The sequence below is a fragment of the Pelobates fuscus genome, chromosome 8, assembly GCF_036172605.1.
Source record: "Pelobates fuscus isolate aPelFus1 chromosome 8, aPelFus1.pri, whole genome shotgun sequence".
In the NCBI taxonomy this organism is placed as follows: Eukaryota; Metazoa; Chordata; class Amphibia; order Anura; family Pelobatidae; genus Pelobates; species Pelobates fuscus.
In genome coordinates this window covers 111,575,993-111,601,115 of record NC_086324.1, presented here as the reverse complement: position 1 = coordinate 111,601,115, position 25,123 = coordinate 111,575,993, and the positions used below count along the sequence as shown (strand labels likewise).

The following is a 25,123-nucleotide window of genomic DNA, read 5'->3' as shown; positions in this document are numbered from 1 at the left end:
GATGCCTGAACACCTCCCAGAGGAACGCCCCCTCCCGCACGGACAAAACAAAAGACGGATGACCACTAACCAAAACCTAAGGAGACAGGGGAGCTCTTTACCCCCTTTTGGGAGACACTCTGCGCATGGCTACAACTAGTTTATACTTGTTGGGTATTACATTTTCTCCTTTTGTTTTTCTTGTATATAGTTATTGGCATGCCCGGACGAAAACTCCATAAGCCCTCGACAGAGAGCCAAGGTACATCGGACACAACTCCAGGTACACAAGGTAACACATCACGGGAGGGGAGAGAAGTGGACGTGACCATCCCTCCTCTTCTCTTCTCACCCCTCACACACACTACACGAGACTCACCCCCACAAGGGTGAACCGAACCACATCCTCAACCCCTACACTACCCACCCGCCCACCAGGCTTGGCACGCACATCGTAAGACCAAGCCCTCTCAGTATCACCCCCACAACCCGTTCCCCCTACACCCCCTCCCCACCCCCCCCCCCTGACCCCGCGCGCCGTGAGCACAAGCTCCAGCGACACAATGCCAACCGCCACGCTAACCTGTGTCTCGGTAAATTGCAAGGGCCTGAACAGCCCGAACAAAAGGCACCGTGTCCTCAGATGGGCCACTAGAACTAACGCAGACGTCCTCCTCCTACAGGAGACGCACTTTGAGCAAAGCAGGCCCTTCCCACTACGTAACAGATATTACACAGAAAGCCACCAGGCAAACTCACCCCAAGGAAAACATAACGGGGTAGCCATTCTCATCCGCAAAACCTGTCAATTCACCGCCGCAGCCTCAGACTCCCAAGGGAGGTTCCTCACAGTAACGGGTCATTTAGGCCCAAATAAATATGCAATCACATTGGTATATGCCCCTACGGTACCTAACGCACACTTCTGGACGGCCCTGCATGCCCACCTGGCTCTATTCCCCGCTCATCACAACTACTCCATTCTTTCTTAACAAACACAAATCTAGTGGACATGTGGAGAACGCAACACCCACAGACACTGGACTACACGTTCTTTTCCCACCCACACAAGTCCTACTCACGTATAGACATGTTCTTGACCTCCCCATCTCTAATGCAACACACAGACAGGACAGAGATAGGACAAATCACGTGGTCGGACCACGCCGACATCACCATAACTATACAGCTCCCGAACGCGACCAGACAATGGGCTTGGCGACTAAACCCAACACTACTTCACATCCCACACATCAAGGACACAATCAATGAAGCCATAAAAGACGTCTTCACGAATAATAAAGGCTCGGTACCCTCAGCAGGCACACTTTGGGCTGCACATAAAACAGTCATTAGAGGCAGCCTCATTTTGGCGGCCTCGGCCCACAAGAAAGAAAAATTATCCCGACTAAACCATCACCTCACCGAACTCCGCAAGGCGGAACACGAACACAAACAAAACCCCACCCCCGACTTACAACAACAGATACAGGCGCAAAAACAAGCGATTCATGAATTCATGGCCCAAGACTCGAAAAAAGCACTGCTCTGGACAAGGCAGATGTTTTATGAGAAGTCTAACAAGGCAGACTCCCTCCTAGCCAACAGGCTTAAAAAGAAAAGGCTGCATAACCGACTAACCTCGATTACCACACCTGACGGCCACACACAAACCCTCCCCGAACAAATAGCGGAAACCTTCACTCAATTTTACACCTCCCTCTATGACCACGATCCCCACTCTCGACAAAATGCAACAGACACAGAGGAAGCCATAACACACTATTTGCACAGCATACCCCTACCACAGCTCACTGATGAAGCACGAGGGTCACTAGCAGCAGAAGTTACAATAGAGGAGGTGGCAGAGACGATTAAGGCCCTACAACCTAACAAATGCCCAGGCCCCGACGGCTACTCGGGGCTATACTACAAAACATATTCTGCAACTTTACTCCCACATCTTAGCGAGCTATATACGTCGATCCTCAAAGGGGAACCGCTTCCAGCGGAAATGCTCCAAGCTAATATTAGCCTAATACCAAAACCGAATAAATCCCTACAAGAACCGGGGACATTACCGCCCCATCTCACTCCTAAATGTAGACGTCAAAATATTTACCAAACTCATCGCAAACAGACTTAAACAATTCCTCCCGAAACTGATCTACCCGGACCAAGTGGGCTTCATACCCAACAGACAAGCCTATGACAACACGAGACGCACATATGACCTAATTTGGACAGCCACTCACAGAAGGATCCCGTTGCTACTACTATCCCTAGACGCCGAAAAGGTATTTGACCGGATCCTCTGGCCATACTTGTTCGCGGTCCTGACAAAGTTCGGCTTCCCCAGGGCCCTCCTACAAGCAATTTGCACCCTCTACACCAACCCGACAGCACGACTACTCATACCAAATCCTCGCCAAACCCCGTTCCACATACAAAACGGCACCCGGCAGGGATGCCCCCTGTCCCCTCTCCTCTTTGCCCTCTCCCTCGAACCCCTCTTACAACAGATCCGCAATACACCGGTCATACAAGGCATAAAAATTAGAAGGGAGGAATACAAAGTGGCGGCGTATGCGGACAACTTCTTCTAACCCTGACCGACCCAGAGACGCCCCTACCCCCACTGTTAGACTTATTGGACGCATACGCAAAAATCTCAGGGTACAAACTCAACATAGAGAAAACCGAAGCCCTTGCAATCCAGACCCCTTCCCACACACGAACACTACTGCAACAAAACTACCCATTCCGCTTTCAGACGCAAAGTATTCATTATCTAGGAATAAATATACCGGCAGACCTACATCACACATACAGTTTAAACTATCCCCCGTTAATCGACCAGGCCCTAAAAGACCTACAGACCTGGCAAAAATTATCCATTTCATGGCTTGGGAGGCTGGCAGCGATTAAAATGAACCTACTGCCGCGCTTTCTATATCTCTTCCAGGCCCTCCCCATCCCACTCTCCCGAACAGACTTCAAAAATCTACAAATGCACATAGACAAATTTATATGGGCAGGGAAGAGAGCAAGAATAAAACGGATCACCCTGTATATCCACACAAACAAGGGGGACTAGGCCTACCAAACTTCTGGGACTACCACCAAGCAGCCCAACTCGCGCAAATCCAAACCATGCATGCCCCCCCTGGGGTCAAGCGCTGGGTGGACTTGGAACACGACCTATTCGGAAGGGACCTGCCAACACTCTACCTTTTGATACCGAAAACACACAGACCACGCCAGCCAAACACAACTCCAGCCCTCACGACAGCCATCCACATTTGGAACCGGGTGACCGACATATACAACCTCATACACACACCCTCACCCCTTATGCCTGTTCTGAGAAACCCTCAATTCGCACCGGGAATGACACCCCAGCATTTCACCAGATATGAGGACAATGATCTCACGATAATATACCAATTCTACAAGAATGACCGCCTCATTCCCTTCCCAGAGCTGCCAAACGACACACCGTATAACACGTTCGATCACTTCCGATACCTCCAGCTCCGAAGCTTCTTGTCAACCCCTAACATAGCCGCAGCTGCGGTGCTGAAACCCACTGCATTTGAATGGGGCTGCCTAAATAACCCAATACACAAGGGCCAAATCTCTAATCTATACACCCTTATGACACTTAAAGCCCCACCTGACGCCTTCTCCTACATAAAGGCCTGGGAAAGGGATCTAGGCCCCCCAGGGGACCCCTCGGACTGGGCAGACATTTGGGAGTCAACAGCGACAGTGACTATCTGTGTTAACCACAGAGAGCAGGCGTACAAGACCCTGCTTCGGTGGTATCTCACCCCACTGTGACTCAAACAAATGAAGCGCACAGACTCGGACAGATGCTGGAAAGGGTGTGGCGAACAGGGTACATACATCCATGTGTGGTGGCAATGCCCACAATTAACTCAACTATGGAAAGAGATGGCCGCTGCCACCTCGAGAGCACTACAAACCGACATCCCCCTAGACCCATGGACTTGGCTGCTGTCCAGGCCCCTAGAAAACCTGACCCGAGCACAAAATAAACTGGTAGCGAAAGTGGCCTTAGCAACACGCAGAACCATTGCTACCCACTGGGGTAGCCCAGAAATCCCAGCGGCCTCAGAGGCCCAGAGAAAGATAAAGGAGGCCATGGAGATGGACGAACTGTCCGCACTAATCCACGAAAACACTAGATCTTTTCATAAGATCTGGGACCCCTGGTTGGCAATGTAAAAAAAAAAAAAAATGCGCGCGGGGGAAGGGGGGGGGGGGGGACGGGCTTTGCTCCCCCTCCCTACCAAATTCCATCCCTGTCCCACACCCACCCATACCATATACCAACACTCCACAACCAACAGATAATAACTACATAAACTCGCAAACACTGCAACTACAGACAACCACCTGAATCAACCCAGGTGAACTCCAAGAGCTCAACCAAATACAAAATACAGACAATCAGGCATAAAAGTTACTCTCCAAGTTCTACACCCCAACCCCGGAGGCACCACCCCACCCCTAGAGGACAGCGCACCGAACGAGGTACGACATCGACACCTCACAACGACCACACTAGGCGATGGCCAGAAATGCGCCCAACAAGGGAACACCAAAACCTACGGCCTATTACCTAAACACAGGGTAAAAAGTGGCTATGCCAAAGACCCGGGACACCCTTACCCGCTTTACCCACCCGACCCTTCCAGACCCCGGGCGACGAGAGTTATAAGCGAGACCACTGAAACATTGAATGTACATAGTGTAATGCAAATGTTTACAAATGTAACCAATATACTTGAAACTTGTCGCACCCCCCCCCCTATTTCTTTCCTTTCTGTACCACATAACGTTGCAAGAAGAGGATACAAAAAAATATATATATACGGAAAATATGAAAACTCTTCTTTTGAAAAATCAAAATAAAGAATTTATAAAAAAATAAATTCTTTAGAAAAATCAGGTGTTACCAACACTGGTTGGGCACAAATGGCTTCTTTAAGCTTTCTGAATGCTTGTTCAGTCTCTGGGGACCATTTTACCACTACTGGAGCATTAGCTTTAGTAAGGTCAGTTAATGGGCTTCCAATTGTAGCAAAATTGGATATAAATCTCCTGTAATAGCCAATGAGGCCAAGAAATGTTCTCACCTGTTTCTTGTCAGTGGTCTCGGCCAATTTCGTATGGCTTCAATTTTAGCAACTTGGGGTTTCACTAGTCCCCTACCAATAGAGTAGCCCAAATATTTTGCTTCCTCTAGGCCAATTGTACACTTATTGGGGTTAGCAGTTAAGCCAGCATTTTGTATTGAGTTAAGGACAGCCTGTACTTTTGGAAGGTGAGATTCCCAATCCTCACTGTGTACTACAACATCATCCAAGTATGCAGCTGCATAGCGCACATGCGGCTTTAGTATTCTGTCCATCATTCTTTGGAATGTGGCAGGGGCACCATGCAAGCCAAAAGGCAAAACTCTGTACTGAAATAGGCCATCAGGAGTAGAAAATGCGGTCTTTTCTTTTGCTCGCTCTGTGAGTGGTACTTACAATCTAGTGTAGTGAGGTACCGAGCTCTCCCAAGTCGTTCTACTAGCTCATCAACTCTAGGCATGGGGTATGCATCAAACTTAGAAATAGCATTCAGTTTGCGATAATCATTACAAAACCGTACGGTATTATCAGGCATTGGTACCAGCACAATTGGACTGCTCCAGTCACTTTGTGACTCCTCAATGACTCAAAGATCTAACATTTTCTTAACCTCTGCTCTGATAGCTTCTCTGCGAGCCTCGGGTATTCTGTATGGTTTGAGATTGACCCTTTTTCCTGGTTCTGTCAAAATGTCATGTTTAATCACACTAGTCCTTCCTGGGACTGGGGAGAATACCTCTTTATTTAATCTAATAAACTCCTTAACTTCCCTTGTCTGGTGTATTGACAGGGTCTCTGAGATATTTACTTCGGGGTCAATATTACACTTATCAGGGAAGGTTGAAGCCTCTGTAGTAACCAGAACTTCCCTTTCTTTCCATGGTTTTAGCAAATTGACATGGTATATTTGCACTTCCTTTCTTCTACCTGGTTGCCTTACTTTATAATTTACCTCTCCTACTCTTTCAATAATCTCATATGGCCCATGCCAAGTTGCCAGGAATTTGTTCTCTACTGTGGGAACCAGGACTAATACTCTGTCTCCTGGTTGAAATACTCGAATTCTAGCATTCTTATTATAGCTATTCTGCTGATTTTGTTGAGCCTTTTGCATGTGTTCTCTGACTATTGGCATAATGGCTTCAATACGTTCCTGCATCTGAGTTATGTGTTCTATGACACTGCGATGTGGGTTTGCTTCTTGTTCCCAAGTTTCCTTTGCTATGTCAAGTAATCCCCTGGGGTGTCTGCCATATAATAATTCAAAAGGTGAGAAACCCGTAGAAGCTTGGGGTACTTCTCTAATGGCAAACATTAAATAGGGCAATAGAAAGTCCCAGTTTTTCCCATCTTTATCAGTTACTTTGCGCAGCATAGCTTTTAACGTTTTATTAAATCGCTCAACCAAACTATCGGTTTGTGGGTGATAAACAGAGGTTTTGAGGTGTCTAATGTGAAGGAGCTTGCAGAGTTCCTTTGTAACCTTGGACATGAATGGAGTACCCTGATCTGATAGGATCTCCTTGGGAATCCCAACCCGGCTAAACATCATCATTAACTCTTTAGCAATGGACTTTGCTGAGGTTGTGCGCATAGGTATTGCCTCAGGGTAACTGGTAGCATAGTCTAGTACTACTAATATATACTGATGCCCCCTACTGGATTTTACCAGAGGACCCACAAAATCCATAGCAATACGTTCAAAAGGCACTTCAATAACAGGCAAGGGTACTAAAGGGCTACGGTAAGCCGTAAAGGGCGCAGTGACCTGACATTCAGGGCATGACGAACAGTAGTTCTTGATAGCTGTGATTACTCCAGGCCAATAAAATCTCCTCAAAACACGCTCTCTTGTTTTGTCAACCCCTAGGTGACCCCCCAAAACATGGCTATGTGCAAGGTTTAACACAGTGCGCCAATAGGCTTGTGGTACTAACAGCTGCTTTGTAATAACGGACTCTTTTTTCTCAACTCTGTACAACAGATCATTATCCACTTCAAAATAAGGGTAAGTAAGAGAATTCCCTGGATTGACAGGGGATCCATTCCTTATAGACATATTATTCCTGGCTACCAATAATGTTGGGTCAGACCACTGTGCACTTCTGAAGTTACCAGGCCTAACCTCTAAATCAGCTAACTCTATATCTGGTTCAGAGCTTCTAGAAGGTCCCGCATTAGTTTGTTCTGGGTTTTCACCAACTAATGTTTTTATAGGGGAATGCTGCATATTGTTCGGCTCATCATCATGATCGCTCTCATCTGCCAGAGTATTTGCAAAAGGAAATTCATCATTCTGTTCACCTGATGGGTTTTCAAAACATGTCCATAGGTCTAGAAAATGGGGAAAATCCCTTCCAATAATCATCTCATGTGCCAGTTTTGGTACCAGCCCCCCCACTCTGCAGTTTACAGTACCACACTGGGTTTTAACAAGTATATCTGCAGTAGGGTAGTTATGTATATCCCTGTGCACACAAGCAATATCAACTTTTCCAGAGTTAACAATATGAGTATCCTGTAATAAGGATTGGTCTAGAAGGGTAACCATACTCCCTGAATCTAGCAATGCCTGTATATTTTTTCCCTCCACATTCACGGTACACCCAGGGTGACTATTCAAATAACCATTTTTTTTCCACAGAACATACAACCTGTGAATAATGTGCAATTCCTTCCCAATTATTACCAAAATTACACTCCATTGGTTCAACATTTTCAGGACAGTCTTTTGCAATATGTCCAAAGTTTCTGCATTTAAAGCATTTTATACCATAATTAGTACTTTTTGATTCATTTGTAGGCTCTTCCCACCTCCCAAAGTCTTTTTCTCTTTTAACAATGTCTCTTGGGTAATAAAACCCTGTTCTCTCATCAAAAGACCCCCTTTTCCCTGGAACAGTCTTACCAGATTTGCTGGGGCTGTAGGTTTTCAGATTCTTGGGTCTCTCTTGGCCAGAAGGTTGAAGCAGTTCTCCCGCTGCTATATACCGTTCAACCAATTCAACCAATTGGTCTGCTGTTTGGGGATTGCTCTGACTGACCCACCGACGAAGTCCAATAGGTAAGCCTCTTAGGAATCTTTCCATCACCAGTTGCTCCACAATGCGGCTGGGTGAGTTGATCTCTGGCTGCAACCATTTTCTGGCAAGATGTATCAAGTCAAACATCTGTGAACGAATCGCTTTATCCAGGCTGTAAGTCCACGAATGAAATCTCTGGGCACGGACGGCTGTTGTCACCCCCAGGCGTGCCAGTATTTCTGCTTTCAGCTTCTTGTAGTCACTGGCTTCCGCTGGTTCCAGATCATAGTATGCTTTCTGGGATTCACCAGTAAGAAATGGTGCTAGCAGACTTGCCCATTCCACTTCCGGCCAACCTTCTCGCTCAGCGGTTCGCTCAAATGCCATCAGGTAGGCCTCTACATCATCTGTGGATACCATCTTTTGCAAGTAGTGGCTCACTCTGATCACCTTTGGACATTGTGGTGATTCTGTGGCATCCCTGGCCAGCCTTTGTGATAGACTCTGGATCTCCTGCTGTATGACACATGTGGCATGCTGATGCTCCTCTCTGAGCAATTGATGAGCTGCTGCCTGTGTTGCTTCAACTTGCTTGAATAAAGCATCTGTATTTTCCTTTTGAGCCAGTACAAGCTGCTGCAGTATTGAAATGCTCTCTTGCTGTATTGCATTAGTCTCTGCAGTCCTCCTGTTTGTCTCTTGCTGTACAGCAGTGGACTGGAGCAAAACTTTCATGACATCCTCCATTTTCTCAGCAGTCTCTTTCTTCCTACTTACAGACTTTGCCGTGTGCTGCCCACATCCTCCACCATATGTGACAAAAGTACTCCTTTCCCTTGGTACCTTGTCCTGGGATTGGGATGTTAAACACAGTCTTTTCAGGCTTTAGAGACACTTCACACGCTGGATGAGGTAAATTAACTTGCTCTTTTATTGAGGTTCCAAAATAAATGCACAGTAAGGTATAAAGGTAACAAAAATATATAAAACAAAAGCCTTGCTCTTCTGAGCACTAACTAAACAAAATAATCAGCTAACTGGGTTGGATGGCTTGTCCATTTCCCAACAAAAACATAAGCATAAACAACCTTACTGTTTCAGGGTTTTCAGCTCTCTGTTTCCACTCACAGAAACCAAACACAATCTCCCTCCTTCCTTGGCAGGGGAGTACTTAATAGCACCGGTAATTGGCAATCCTTTTCAGGTGAGTTCAATTAGGATTCAAACTCTGGAACTGGACTTCTCACCTGTAGGTTCCAAGCAACTTCCAAAATGTGGAGTGGAGCACTGGCCCACCCTACTCTCCAAGTACTCCACCCCAGGGCCCAAATATACACATATTTAAAGTGCAACATTCATTATAACATTACACATTTCCCTGGGGCTAATTACACAAAGTAGGAACCTTGCAAAATCTGGGGAGGTATATAGATTCCCTCCAGCACAATTCCTTGCTTTCGGTCACTATATATATATATATATATATATATATATATATATATATATATATATATATATATATATATATATATATATATATATATATATATATAAACAGTGTTGGCTACCTCCTCCTCCTCCACTGCTGCTTCCACCTACACCGCCACGGTCACCGCCTCCTCAACCTATGGGTCACGTAGTATAAACTATGTACACAATAGCAGAGGCTTGTGAAGGCCTTTTCTCCATGCATCAGGAGTTGAGCTCAGTTTGAACAATGAAAGAGGATACCCTGCACTCCAACCCTCTCTCAAATGGATGATTCTTGTGATCCTCCTGACAGCCATGCTTTAGATTTTGATTTATGTTCTTCCAAAGCTAAAATCAAAGATTCCATCTAGTGCTATTTTATGGCTCAGCTGTATTTTGAATGTGTGTGTTATTTTAAGTGATTTCCCTATCCATATTTGTTTGCAGGGCACTTGTCCTACTCTTACCTTCATTGTACTTCCTTTTGCAGCCCTCTAGGACTTTTTTAGAGACATTTCGATCACGAACCCGGACTTTTTTTCAAATTTTGACCGAAGCCGCCGGACCCGAACATCCAGGTGTCCGCTCAACTCTAGCTATGAACAGACATTTACAGAAGAAATATTTGTAGTTACCGGTGTGAATACCAAAGGTAGAATATCACTTAAAAGACTGTAATGGCGAGATGATTGAAGGGTCTTTCTACGCAGAAGAAATACAAAAATAACTCAAAAACCACAACAGGGTTTATAGAATTCAAGAAATACTAAAACAAAAAACTCAAAAGGGAAAAAGATTTTACTACGTCCAGTGGGTGGGTTACCCAGAAACATTCAATAGCTGGATTTAAGAAAAGCAGCTAACCACCCTCTAAAAGACAAAATTGAGGACGCACCATTTTATGTCACACTGCCAAGCAACGCATCATATTTAACATACCCCCAAAATGAAATATCCATTTACACAACCAAACTGTCCAAACCAATTGTTTTGACAGATGAATGGGAAATGGGGATGTCCGAAATACAATATCCCCATACATGGCACACTTTTGAAACCGATGAAGGGGTCATATATGTTGGTTTAGCCGGTGGACCCCTAAAACAGCTGAACGTAAAAGCTGGATATTATGACGAAGTTCAGAAGCTGGTTAGGAGTATTAACAAGATTATTGCAGAGAACAATGATCTGCCGGTGGATATCAAACTGGAATATAACATGTACATGTTGTTGGTCGTGATACATTTATAACCAGCGACAAATTAACACATATACTTGGAAATTACTCTAATCATTTTGATAGAACTATTTCAGGAACTATTTGTGCAGATATAAAAAGCAGTTTTTATACACCGTCTGTGTACACAGATACAATAGAGCATATGCGTGTGGGTGATAATTATGTGCCACTAATATGTTCCGTTGAAATTACAGGTGATAATGATATTATTAATCAGAAGTACATGAAACCAGATGACTTACCAGTCAGTAAGCAGCATTTTGATACCATTACAATAGAGATAAAGAACGACCAAAATAGGAACGCCTCATTCAAATATGTTAAAGGGACACTCCAGGCACCCAGACCACTTCTGCCCATTGGAGTGGTCTGGGTGCCAACTCCCACTACTCTTAACCCTGCAAGTGTAATTATTGCAGTTTTTCATAAACTGCAATAATTACCTTGCAGGGTTAACTCCACCTCTAGTGGCTGTCTAGTAGACAGCCACTAGAGGTCACTTACTGCTCTATAGCACAGGAAACCTGTGCTAGAGCGTCGCTGGACGTCCTCACGCTGTGTGAGGACCTCCAGCGTCGCTCAAATCCCCATAGGAAAGCATTGACATGATTTTTCAATGCTTTCCTATGGGGAACGCTAATGCGCATGCGCGGCATTGCCGCGCATGCATATTAGGTCTCCTTGGCCGGTGGGCGGGATCAGTCTCGCCCACCGGCCGACGCAATGGAGAGGAGGAGCGTCGCGGAGGAGGCGGCAGCGACGAGGGACATCGCCGCTGCCTCAGGTAAGTGATTGAAGGGGTTTTCACCCCTTCAGTACCTGGGGATTGGTGGGTGGGAGGGAGAGGGACCCCCCAGTGCCAGGAAAACGGATCGTTTTCCTGGCACTGGAGATTCCCTTTAAGTCTATCGATAAGCTGCACTTTTGTCCCCGTCACAGCATTTACTACTAGCGAAACAAACATGGTAGCCATTAAAATCTATGGCAAACAAACACATTTACAGTACTTATTAAAAGACACAGGCCGGATATGGTTTGCCAAGTTTTCATGGCAGTGCCTATATGCGTGGACGTGGCTTAGGAGGTATTTTTCGAAGTTTATTCGACGTGGTATTGAACTTGGTAAACCAAACGTAAAAAATGCTGCAAAAAACTTACAAAATATGTAGTCAGTCATGTGTCAACGGCTGTTATCAATAAAGTGTCTGGTGAGGCCCAGATTGGATCAGGTTTAGTATACACTGGTAACCGGGTGTCAGGATTCAAACCTGGGTACTTGGCGGTTCTGGTCCTGCTTCCTACCTCTGAGCCACAGTAGCTTTGTTTCTTACCAGCTATTTCAGCTCTATTCATCCTGGCTTGTCTGCAGCATTGGGGGATGGCCCTTGTTGATAGCCGTGCTCCCCTGATCCTGATCAGATATCAGCAGGGTATATAAACTCAGCCTCACCCTGTGATCTGGACCAAGTCTTTGATCCTGTTGTGTGTGTTCCGTACCAGTGTTCTTGTCTATTGATTCTCTGCTTCATATTGACCCCGGCTCCTGGCATCATTTACTCTGACCTCTGGCATCCCTTGACTCTGGCTATTCCTCGTTGTTTCTCTCCTCTGGCATCCTTTGACCTTGGCTATTCCTTGACTATCCTGCTGTTTGAGTCCTTGCCTGTGCTGCGTTTTGGAACTTCATCCTGCACAGCCCCCGTGCACAGATCCACAGGCCAGGTGAATTCTTACTTGACCACCTTGGCCTATTTGCAAGAGTGAGCAACATATCTGGGCTACAGACTCCCAACTCAGGTAAGACCCTGACACCGGGTGGCTAAAAGGAAACGGAAACACACTGTAGCTTTTCCAATTGACATCAAACAGTTCCTAAACAAAAAAGACCAGTTGCAAATCTAGAAGAAAGAGAAGAGCAACAAGACGTGGGGTTAGAGACATCTTTTAAATCTAAACCATGGCGTTTATTAATTCCTCATCTGTAGAATGTGCAAAGTCTGAATTGGATCTTTTTGAAATAAAGCCCACACAAACAAGCATAGAAAAAAGCCTCTATGTAGAAGTTCAACCGCTCGCAGCAATGTTTGAAACATCACCGCTTGATTTTTATATTTCAGGTAGCGGCGAGCATTATTACGACCTGAATAACACCCTATTATACATTGTTTGTAAAATTGTTAAAAACGGTTTCATTCAAATTCATAGATCGCTGAAGTTGCGTGGGTAAGTCTAATCAATTACCCAGTAGCATCACTATTTAATCAGCTAGATGTAACGCTTGGAGACCATCTGATATCGCAATCCAATAACCTGTGCACATACCGGGCATACATTGAGGCACTTCTTAATTACAGCGCTGAAGCCTTAGCCACGCAATTTACTGCTGGCCTGTTTTACAAAGATACAACGGGCCATCATGAAGATTGTGTATTGGTTGGTGACAACAAAGGATTTGTAAAGCGTGCACAGATGACTTATCGCAGAAGGGCAGTTGAATTACTAGGACATCTACACAGTGATCTCTTATTTCAAGCAAAGCTTATACTGAGTGGATTGGATTTAAAAATAGAACTGACCCGAAATAAAGATTCTTTTTGTTTAGTGTCTGCAGAAGCTGACACTCTGAAAGTTCTGTCTATTTATAGAAATTATTAATTCTGCCATAACTACCAATTCTTTAGGATTAAAATATAATTGTTTTCAATACCTCTGATTTGTTTAATTTGTCCATTAGTAAATAGTAGTGTTTATCAGGTATATTTTTTTATGGCTAATTCAAAACTTTACTTCTGATTATGGATATTGTCTGTATTTCTTCTGCTCAGAAAGAGCCTTCAATCACATTTGCCATGTTTTTAATAGCAAATTCAAAAAAGTTTATTTTTTGTGCATATTTGTTTCATATCGCATGACATTAAGAGAAATGGCTTATATCTGCTGACGTATCAGATCTTTCACAATGCATAAGTATACACAGTGTTGCATGACCTCTTAAGACCAAAGCAACATATGTCTTTCAGAAAACATAAGTCGAAGTTATTCTCAGTATAGTGATGGTCCCACGCTGGTCAGAGTTCAACTCATGCCACATGATACTCTCTAGAGATTATGAAACATTACAAAATGTTGCATGTCCTATCCTGACCTCATAAGAACATACCAACATATGTCCTTTTTTAGAAACCAACTATTTTTTTTTTTTTTTACTATCAATTTTTTTTATTCTTGTATTTATCACTGTTTTTCTTTTGAATATCTGTAAAATTTATTAGGCATTTTTAATGTTTCTTTAGTCATTGTAAACTCATCACTCTTTTTGTTTAGTGAAATGTTTCTATATCTCCTAAATACTAAATATGTAGAAAATGTAAGAAACATGACCTGAGGCTTGACATACAAATATATGCCCATTGATTCAAGCACCTCACACTCTTTATATACAGTCACCTTAAACGCAACTTTCCTTCTTTCAGATCCCTTTCTGTCCATATTTTAGACCACACATATGTCATCAACATAAATCAACACTTAATAAATAAATCTTTTTATTGCTTACTTTGGATTTTACAGGCACTAATGATTTTTTTTTTTTTTTTATAAATATTGCTTATTGTCCTTGTCATTTTTTTTTCTTATTTTTCCAGCTACTATGTATCGAGGAAGTAAAATGTATACTATATTCATTGTTATTAAACGAACACTATGATAATCACCCCTGTTTTCTTTTTAATGTCCGTAAAATGTAATGGGTTGAAACATATTATGTTTTTTATTCACAAGTTGTACTTTTTATTGTTTACAGATATAATAACTACTGTTTGTTCTTGTACGTTTCATTTACTGCCTAATAAATACATTTTCATAAAATATTGCTTATTGTCCTGGTAATTGTTTTTTTCTTATTTTTATTAAAAATAAATCTTTGTTCTATTATGTAAAATATTGTTAAAATAGGGGATTATATCCGTTAATGGTTCTTGGTTTTAAAGTTCCCTATCTCCTAAAACATGTCTAAACATGCCCAAATTGTCTGTAAATATGCATGGGGCTTGTTTTACACCGGCGCAAGGTGTGCGCTCCTACAATATCGTCCCTATGGATTATATCACCCCTCCACGTCAAAGGTTGAACTGTGCATGTACTGCGTGGCTTGGTCCAGAGGGGGGCGCTCATGTGCAGTGGGTGCGCATGCTGTGGGATTGGTGACGCAGCAGGAGGCATGGTTCAGAGGGTTACGCATGTGCAGTGGGTGCTCCAGCATTGGGCGTGGTGACACATGTTATGGGTGTGGCTTCATGGGGAGAGGAGAGGGGCTAGGTGCTCAGTGGGCATGGCAACACATATGTTGCGGACATGGTTTCTTGGGAAATGGGCGGGGCACCTGTCAAATTCTAGGTTGAAGTCATATATAGATTCCTTCTACTCATAGCATTCTTCCTAGAAAAAGAAAACAACAGCTGTAATATAAGGACATCAAACGGGTAAGATACCAGCAGAACTTTTTAAAACCTGTTATGCTATATTTTGTAAGAGTACATGACATTGGTCCAGGTTGTAAAATAATGATAACAGCTTCATAGTGATGCTGAGCTTTCTTTGGATTGTGAAGTGTAACACACTTTTGGTATTCCCAATTCAGTTTGTACCAGCCATTATAACCACTGCAACCTATCATAGTTCTCTGTTAATGGGTTAAACGTATTTACAATAGTTTGTTTACTAGGGACCCCACCTGACCGAGGTGTAGTCTTATACGGCAAGTATATCCCAAACTCTATATTTTAACTGGAAAAGTTGGGGGTTGTCTTATATGCCCAGTCGTCTTATACGCCGGAAAATACGGTACTTATTGTATAAATATTTGATTTATTGTTGAAATTTTACTGAATGTGGTCTGATGCAATTGTTATATGAATGTATGAGTGTGTTTGTTTGTTATTAATAAACTCGACTAGCCCAATATTTTTAATTTTACATTGGGACTAGGAATATATGTTTGAGGTGAATGTTTTGGTAATCTGAACGAGTGGTTAACCCCTTAAGGACCGCTGACGGTTCAGGACCGTCAGCGGTAAAACGTGCGTTTGGACCGCTGACGGTCCTGAACCGTCATAACGGCTTTGGGCTACTTACCTGATCGCCGTCGGTCCCACGGCGGCGATCAGCTCTCCTCCCGGTCCAGGGGGACTGCCTGTCTGCCCGGGCAGTCCCCCCTCGGCAGATCAGGACCCCACGGCCATGTGATCACTCGATCACATGACCGCAATAGGGGTCTGTGTATCTGCCTGCAGGGGGACTGTCTGTGCTGACAGGCAGTCTCCCTGCATCTGTAAAATCAAAAATAAAGTGTAAAAAAAAATCTGTGTAAAAAAAAAATATGTGTATATATATATGCTATATATACATGTATTATATCTATATATATACCTATATATAATATATGTATATATATATCATATATATAATGTCACACTAAGTGTATTTTTATATTTATATATGCGTATATAATTATAAAAATACACTTATATTTAAATTACACACGAATATATACAATATATATAATAACTATATATATGGTATATATATATTATTATAAAATACAAATAATATGTTAATAAAAATAAATAACAAAAAATAAAAATAATTTTTAATAATTAAAAAAAAATTATATATATATATTCAGTTTTATTCTAACAGTATTTTGATATTGATATATATATATATTTATATCAAAATACACTTAGAATGTAATGATATATATATATATCTATGTATAAATAAATAAATAAAAATAATACGAAATATACATATGTCCACATACATAATTACATAAATAATTTCATAAATATACACGTAGACGTCAAATATATAAATATGTATATATATTAAAATTCTACGTGCATATTTATGTAATATTTTTACCTAATTAAGTAATTTTAATGATTGCAATTTGAGGGACCTGCCTGCCAACCCAGGCCAAAAGTCCAGATAATTTAATTTGCTAGCACTGTGTTTAACCCTGTAACTTTCTATGACACCCTAAATCCTGTACATGGGGGTACTGTTTTACTCGGGAGACTTCGCTGAACACAAATATTAGTGTTTCAAAACAGTAAAACATATCACAGCGATGATATTGTCAGTGAAAGTGAAGTTTTTTGCATTTTTCACACACAAACAGCTCTTTCACTGAGGATATTATTGCTGTGATATATTTTACTGTTCTGATACACTAATATTTGTGTTCAGCGAAGTCTCCTGAGTATAACAGTACCCCAAATGTAGAGGTTTTATAGTGTTTGTGAAAGTTACAGGGTCAAATCTAAGGCTTGATTTTACTTTTTTTTTTTTTTTTTATTGAAATTTGTCAGATTGGTTAGGTTGCCTTTGAGAGCGTATGGTAACCAAGGAATGAGAATTAGCCCCATGATGGCATACCATTTGCAAAAGAAGACAACCCAAGGTATTGCAAATGGGGTATGTTCAGCCTTTTTTAGTAGCCACTTAGTCACAAACACCGGCCAAAGTTAGTGTTTTTTGCATTTTTAACACACAAACAAATATAAATGCTAACTTTGGCCAGTGTTTGTGACTAGGTGGCTACTAAAAAAGACTGGACATACCCCATTTTGAATACCCTGGGTTGTCTACTTTAAAAAATATGTACATGTTAGGTGTGTTTCGGGGATTTATGACAGATAACGGTGTAACAATGTCACTATTGATACATTTAAAATATATATATATTGAAACAGCAATTTCCTACTTGTATTTATAGGCCTATAACTTGCAAAAAAAAGCAATAAAGCATGTAAACACTGGGTGTTTTTAAACTCGGGACAAAATTTTGAATCTATTTAGCAGTTTTTTTCATTAGCTTTTGTAGATAAGTAAAAGATTTTTCAAGTAAAAGTCCAAAAACATGTTTTTTTTTTTTAATTTTTCACCATATTTTATTATTTTTTTTAAATACAATATATGACATAATATATATACTGGTATGTAAAGAAAGCCCTTCTTGTCGTGAAAAAAACAGTATATAACTTGTATGGGAACCGTAAATGAGAGAGCGGAAAATTACAGCTAAACACAAACACCACAAAAGTGTTAAAACTGCTCTGGTCCTTAACGTACAAACATCGCAAAAACAGGCCGGTCCTGAAGGGGTTAAATTTCATAAGAGCCTGGTGTATTTTTATGAAACTGGGACTTGCCCATAGATTAGAAAAACAAACAGGGATAGTTTGTTATCATCCTAATCATTGGACAGAGTGGTACACCAAACAGAATATAACATAGTTAAAGATCCCACTTTCACTGTTCCCTGACTCGAGGGGGTTAAAAATCAGGTTGCTCTAGTACATCAATTAGGGAGCTACATAAGCCTATGCAGAGGGAAATCAGTCTCTTCTGTGGAGAGCTTGGGCCGAGACAGAGAGTCAAAAAAGACTGCTGAAACTGTGTGGGAACAAAAAGGTATTTTCCAGGCCTTTATTTTTATTTGTTAAACTTCTGGGTTTAGCTTAGCTGCCCAGTAGGATAGAAAGGGTACTCTGTTAGTCTCCAGTGTGGAGTAGGAGTTTATTTTGGTTTTCATGTTTTGCTGTGGCTCAATTCTGGCCTGCTTGCTAAATAAAGCTGTCCTAATATTGGAAGAAAGAACTGTTTCTGTTGTTTATGACCCAAGACCCACCAGCCTGCTACAATATGTAGACCCATATTGCTGCTAGCCCTAACAAAAATCATTTTCACAGTGGCCCTACACTAATGCTTATTGTTGGCAGTTTTCTTGTTTTTCTGCTCGCTACAGGATATCCATTCCATTTGTCATTGCTTCTTAAGTAGTTGTATTGTTATTATTATTGCTATAATGATTTTTTTGTATATCTTTTTTGTACTACGGTCCCTTTTTTAAGATTAAGATGGGGCAATATAGTTTTAAGTATCTTTACAAGATTAAGCATCCATCTGTTGTTGGTAAACCTCTGAACTGACCTTTCACTGCTTTGTTCCTTGACATGCTATTTTGCCTACCTCCTTCATGAGCTCAAGGCAAAAAGTTGTGTTTGCAATTTTCAAATCGTAAGGACCATTTAAGCTAATATAGTAGTAGAATTTATTTGGAGGGAAAAAAAACTTTAAAAAGAGAGGCTACACGTAATATAAAAGGCTATATTAATGATACACATGCAGGATTGAAAATAGATTTTTACCACAGCTGGCCAAACCAACAGTATACTGCACTAAACATTTCAGCAAGTCATTTAGCCTTCATCAAAATTTATAAAACTCCATCACTAGGTTTCTTCTTATTTGGAGTCCTTAGTTGGTGTCCTCCTCTTGCACATTCCTCTTAGGTTTTAAACATACCCTTCAGATTGTGCGTGTCAACTGCAAAATCATCATTTCCGTTCAGCCATCTTTAAGAGGAACAAGCTCAAAGTTTTTCACTAAAGTGAATTTCAAATTTTAGGCTAAAGCATGTTTCCAGCACAGCTTTGTTGGCCGAATATGTAAAATAAATTTTAAATTCTCACATTAGTGTATAATTCTGTTTGATTATGTCCCTCTTAAAGATGATGGAAGTGCCACACGCGATGGATCAGATCATGTTACTGGAAATTATGATATTGTGGTGAGCATGCATTATTGCTTAACCCAGAACTAGTGACACCTGAAGGGAGAAGATGACGCCTATTAAGGCCCTATAGGATGGAGTTTAATGCACATTGATAAAGTCTATTGACTTGCTGAAATGTGTAGTACTGTATTTTTGGGCTAGAACATAGTACTGTTTGTGTCCATTGTAAATGTTGCTTTTTAAACTACTTGTAGCCTCTCTTTTAAAAGGTTTCTTTTTTTTTTTTTTGGGGGGGGGGAAATGCCAACTGAGCCTTGTTGCCTTGAGACAGTGAAGTGGGCACAAATGTAAATGTATTTAGAGCCTGGTCACAACTCTATATTATGTGAGTAGTTCCATTTATTGTGTTAAATAATCTTCATCATTTATGCTTGTTATGCTATTCTTTTCCCCTAATCGTTGTTATATTCATTGTGCTATTGTCCAGAATCAGAGTCTTTATTGCGCCTCCTGTTATTTAAAGGGGTATACATATTTTTCTACACATGCTATGTATTTATCACTTTATTTTTGTGTGTGTTGTTTCCAAAGCAGCTCGTGGATTGCTGGATTCCCAACTGTCCAAATTTTGGCAGAGCAGTCCGCATCTTAGGGTCTTGGCTTTGCAGTCCTGGGTTGACTCCCTATTGTCCTCATCTACCCTCTTCCCAATTGGCATATCTCTTCCTCCCAATTTTGGGAGGTATGGTATTGTGTGGTGTGTGAAAATGCAGCTTAGCATGGTTAATTAAAAGTGATTGCACCAGCCCTGAGAAGAATGTTCATGTGAATTTAGGGAAGTGAACTTGTCCCATTTTTCCCATTCATGTACATATTTAGGTAATAAGCTTTATTTCTGAATTTAGTTTGACAAATCTTTCTTTTTGCATGATACTTACAAAAGCAAATATTTAAATCTGTAACTAGGTGGAAGATCTAATTGTCAAATACAGAAAAAAGAAAAAGACCGTCGCTGGAATTATTGTTGAACCCATCCAATCAGAGGGGGGAGATAATCATGCTTCTGATGATTTTTTCAGAAAATTAAGAGGCATTGCTAAAAAGGTAAGAACATGTTGTATTGTATAAGTTATGGAGAGCAGAGAAAAAAGTAAGGATTTTTAAATTAGTGTTATTTTTCTGAAGGCACTGTTAGATTGTGGAGATATGTACATGTATATACTGTGTGTGTAACATAGAAGATCCATATGTTATAAATATATAATACAAAAAAGCAAACGAGAGAGACAGTCTTGCACGCACAGCTACATATTCATTTTACATGGTGCCTTGTTTTGGCCTATATATATATATATATATATATATATATATATATATATATATATATATATAAATGGGCCCTCCTTGTCTTATTAAAACTTTATTCCAAAGAGGTCAACAAGTGTGCCATCACGTTTAATCTGTTGTTTCTGGCGTCTAGCTGTTTCCACTGTGATAATGTGACTTTGACTCATTTTCTATGGACCAATACACAAACCACTATGTGTGCCTCAATCATCTTGTATGACAACAAAACAATACAATTTGGTTGGATTTACCCACAATTTGCTACTAGAGTCCTCTTTAAAAAAAAATCTATTCAACAAGGACATAGATCTCTACAGTGATTTTAAGAGGTCATTATACTTGGTTTGTGTTTGTGAATTTCAGTAAGAAACCCTGTCTATACACAGAAATGTAGTTGTGCTACCTTCAGAAGCATTTTTTTAATTTTTTGTTCAACTGCAAATTGCATCTATCTCATTCATTGTACCAACACATATTATATATTGTTTTTAGAATATAAGGGCTTTAATTTGATGTGACATGTACATGTATAAATTCTCATTTATTACAAAAATGCAAAATATTGAAAAAAAGAATAATTCCCCAAGTTTTGGCAATATTAACGTGTGCATAATATGTCTAGCTTAGGAAAAGTAATTGGAAATCAATTAATTTATGTGTATTGATTTACAGAGTACATAAAATGTGTAGGATTTCAGTTTATTTTGAAAGTTACAAGTCACAAACATCAAGGATTAAAAAAAAAAAAAAAAAATCAATGTGAAACAATCTTAGAAGTTGGTATGTTTGTCTTCAAAGTTTAATACCAATCACAGAAAACAAAATTGACACACAGACTATTTACCTAAGGTTATTTTAGTCATCACAGACTATTTACCTAAGGTTATTTTAGACATCACAGACTATTTACCTAAGGTTATTTTGACACTTTTTATTTAGCAATTCCACTGCCAATCACTGCTAAATATTGGAGTAAAATTTGTGTTATTTTTTTTTTTTTTTTTTTTACTACTTTGGCATATACACATATAACAAGGATTTAGTAATGTGTAATTCGTAAAGCTGGTGTGTGCTATTCCTGTACAGAACCTCATATTGTGTGCAGCTACATCTTCTGAGTATAGCGATGCCACCATTTTATGCCTTTGCCACTATTCTGTGAAGCTACAATGCCATATAGGAGACCATGCTATTTCAGTTTCTATAGTTAGAATTTTCATAGATGTCTGATGTTTTGGCATTATAGCAGTCTGACTGTTAAAATAACCCCACAGAGGCCCTCCTTTTAATAAAGCAGATACTCCAGGGTATCTTATTAGGCATATATTATACCGTAACTTAACACCATTTTTTTGCCAATTTATTTCAAATTTTGTGGTAAGAATTTTTTTTTTTTTTTTAAACATACATGTTGCATTTGCGCTGAGTATTTCATACATTTGGTAAGTGCCACTGTCTTAAATTCCCCCTAAGTATGCTCAGTTACCTCTTCTGAGTAAAACAATATGCCCAATGTATGACCTAGATACTATTTTGTGAAGTTACAGTGCTGTAGAAGAGACCTGTCAATTTCAGATTTTTAGATGGGAATTTTCATAGATGGTTTTGATGGGTGTTATATTTAGAAATATTTTAGCAAGCTGCTTATTCCAACTACCCCAAAAAAGGCATACTATTTCTTAAAAAAAAAAAAGACACCCGAGGGGGCGTGACCGAGCCGAGCATGCGACAGGACGCATAATACCTGAGCTTCGCTCCCCCTGGCCCTTAATAGCGATAAAATCAGCCAATACCTCCTAAAATATGGTCCGAAACAAGAAGCCCCAAACTCTGGGAGGCACCCCACACCGCCCGACCGGCACTTTGGACGAATTTGTGTGCACACTAAGCAGCAACCGACCGCCCTACAACATGGCGCCCGACTCCCCAAGCAGTGAAAGCGCGGGAGACCCCACCCTGGACGGCACACAGGACGACAAGCTGGTGCTAATTAAAGAAGATCTGTCAATGATCTCGGCACAGATGCTCACCAAGGCAGATACAGGGGGGGGGCTCCTGTGAGAACTCTGGGCAGCCATCAAGGAGGAAGTTACGGCCCTGAGGACGGATCTCACAGCAGTGGAAGTGAGAGTGGAGGCGCTGAAAACGGAGGCCCAAGCAGGCCGCACACAGCATCAAGCGGCTGAACTCGCCACCACACGCCAAGGGAACATGCTCCTCTCACTTCGGCACCAAGTTGAAGATTTAGAGAACCGCAGCAGAAGGCAGAACATCCGGATTCGGGGCCTACCCGAACCGGACGCAGCACCACTACATGACACACTGCAGGCCCTTTTCCTGCAGATCCTCGGACAAGAATGCCCGGCGGCGATCAAGCTGGACTGGGCACATAGGGCCCTGGAGCCGCAGAGGCCAGACGGCAGGCCACGAGACGTCCTGTGCTGCCTTCATGACTACAGCCTCAAGGAACGCCTAATGACAGCTTCCCGAGGAATGGCGGAGATACCCTTTAGGGGAGCAAACGTGGCCCTATACCAGGACCTATCTGGCCTCACCTTGGACGCCAGACGGGCTCTCCGACCCTTAACGACGACCCTGCGGAAGAAAGGAGTGGCTTACCGGTGGGGCTTCACCTTCAGCCTCCAGATTAGGCAGGGGAATGCCTGGATCCAAGTACGCTGGCCAGAGGATTTGCCCCGAGCCTTACGAGCCTTGCGCCTACCACCTATCCGTATCAGGAACTGATCCTGGAGACCCCGCTCGCACAGCAGCACGACGTGGCAGTCGAAGGGCGCCCGCCTTCGCCCCAGAGGAGAAGGGAACGGGCTCCGAGGATGCTGGGAGGCCCACGAGGCGTGGAGGAGTAAGGAGAGGAGCACTCGCGGCCTGGCGCCAGCTTGGCCGCAAGGTACTGGGGGGGGAGCCGGGATGCGGGTCTGCACCTGCCCATAGGGGGAGTAGAGAAGCTAGGTGGGGAGGGAGGCGAAGGCACCTTACAAATGAAGCGGGTCGCGGCTCACCCCTGCCTGAGAAGAAGATCATGGATGCGGAGTGCCACTTCTTCCCCTGGTGGGGCCCAGACTAGCACACCTGAGATGGGGACTGGCCCTCCACTTCGCCCCTGGACTTGCTGCCCCGGGAAAGCTTAGGTTCTGGGAGTTGTAGGGTGCTCATTGGGCTTTGGGAGGGCACCGAGGGGGGACTGGGGACTGCACCCTGGAAGTGGGGGAGGGCACGGGCGGGCTGCTGCACAGTGGCAGGGTCCTGGGGGACCGATGGTTAGGGGGGGGAGGGCACAGAGCTGGACTGGATAACATTTTGGACACTTTGTGAACTGCCCTTGCACTGAGCTGGAGAGGGGGTGGGAGACTCCGCAGCTCTATTCTGCACTCATGCGAGACGTCAGGGAGGCAGGTAAATGCCCCCCACAGGGATGGGAGGAGGGGAAGTCCCTACACTACAGTGCCCACTCAATACATGCCAAAAGATAATTTACCCCGAGTCAAGGGTGGGACGAAGAGGGAAAGCAATATGGCAGGAGGGGAAAGGACATTAGCCCGAAGCGGGGTGGTAACCCGGGGTCACTGAGGTGGGAAGGGAGCAGGTCATCGAACCAGTTACGATTGCCACAGGCGAGAGGGACATAGAGGCTACTAATGTAGCCGGTCAACCAGTGTACGCTGGAAACGACAGACGCGATACATGGCGACCAACTACACTGCTGCCCCAACGGGGACCACCAAGGGGGTGGGAGACGGGCATGGCCAGGCACTGAGGTATTCCCTCTTGGAAGAGGAGGTCTGCAGCGGGACCACACAGGCTAAGGGGGGGGCCCGAGGTGACAAATCTCAGCCCCACTCACATAACCCTGCGCCTGCGGACGCTCACGCACCCACAGACACACTGTACAACACACTAGGGGGGAGAGACAAGGGGGGACATATTTATGTGGGATAGTCCACCCCTTACTGACTCACCAACCTAGACAGCTGAGTCTGACATTGTACATAGTTTTCACCTTGTTTATCTTTTTCTGTTATTCTATACTCGGATGACTGACTACCCCGACGACCCATTACCTACGACCACACCTTTCTTCCCCTTTTTTTTCTTTTTTCTTCTTCCCTTCCCCCATTCCCCCCACCTCCCCTCGCCCAACCCTTCACCCCTGACTCCACGCCACCCGCTCCTGCGCGGCAGCGCCTGCCCTAATGACCTCCCGGGGCAGCGGGGGGTTCGCCCCGGCGCCCCTGCGCGTCTGGTCCAACAACGTCCGGGGCCTGAACTCGCCGGAACGGAGATTGCACCTACTAAGAGC

General features: G+C 42.7%; 1 protein-coding gene across 1 annotated transcript in view; it reads left to right on the top strand.

The window, feature by feature from the left end:
• The window catches only part of LOC134571702 (4-aminobutyrate aminotransferase, mitochondrial-like), a 965,679-nt gene that overhangs the window by 671,311 nt on the left and 269,245 nt on the right, over positions 1–25,123 (top strand). The window contains exons 12-13 of the mRNA XM_063430224.1: positions 20,053–20,205; positions 20,425–20,562. Coding sequence (XP_063286294.1) covers positions 20,053–20,205; positions 20,425–20,562 — 291 coding nt within the window. The remainder of the gene's footprint in view (positions 1–20,052; positions 20,206–20,424; positions 20,563–25,123) is intronic.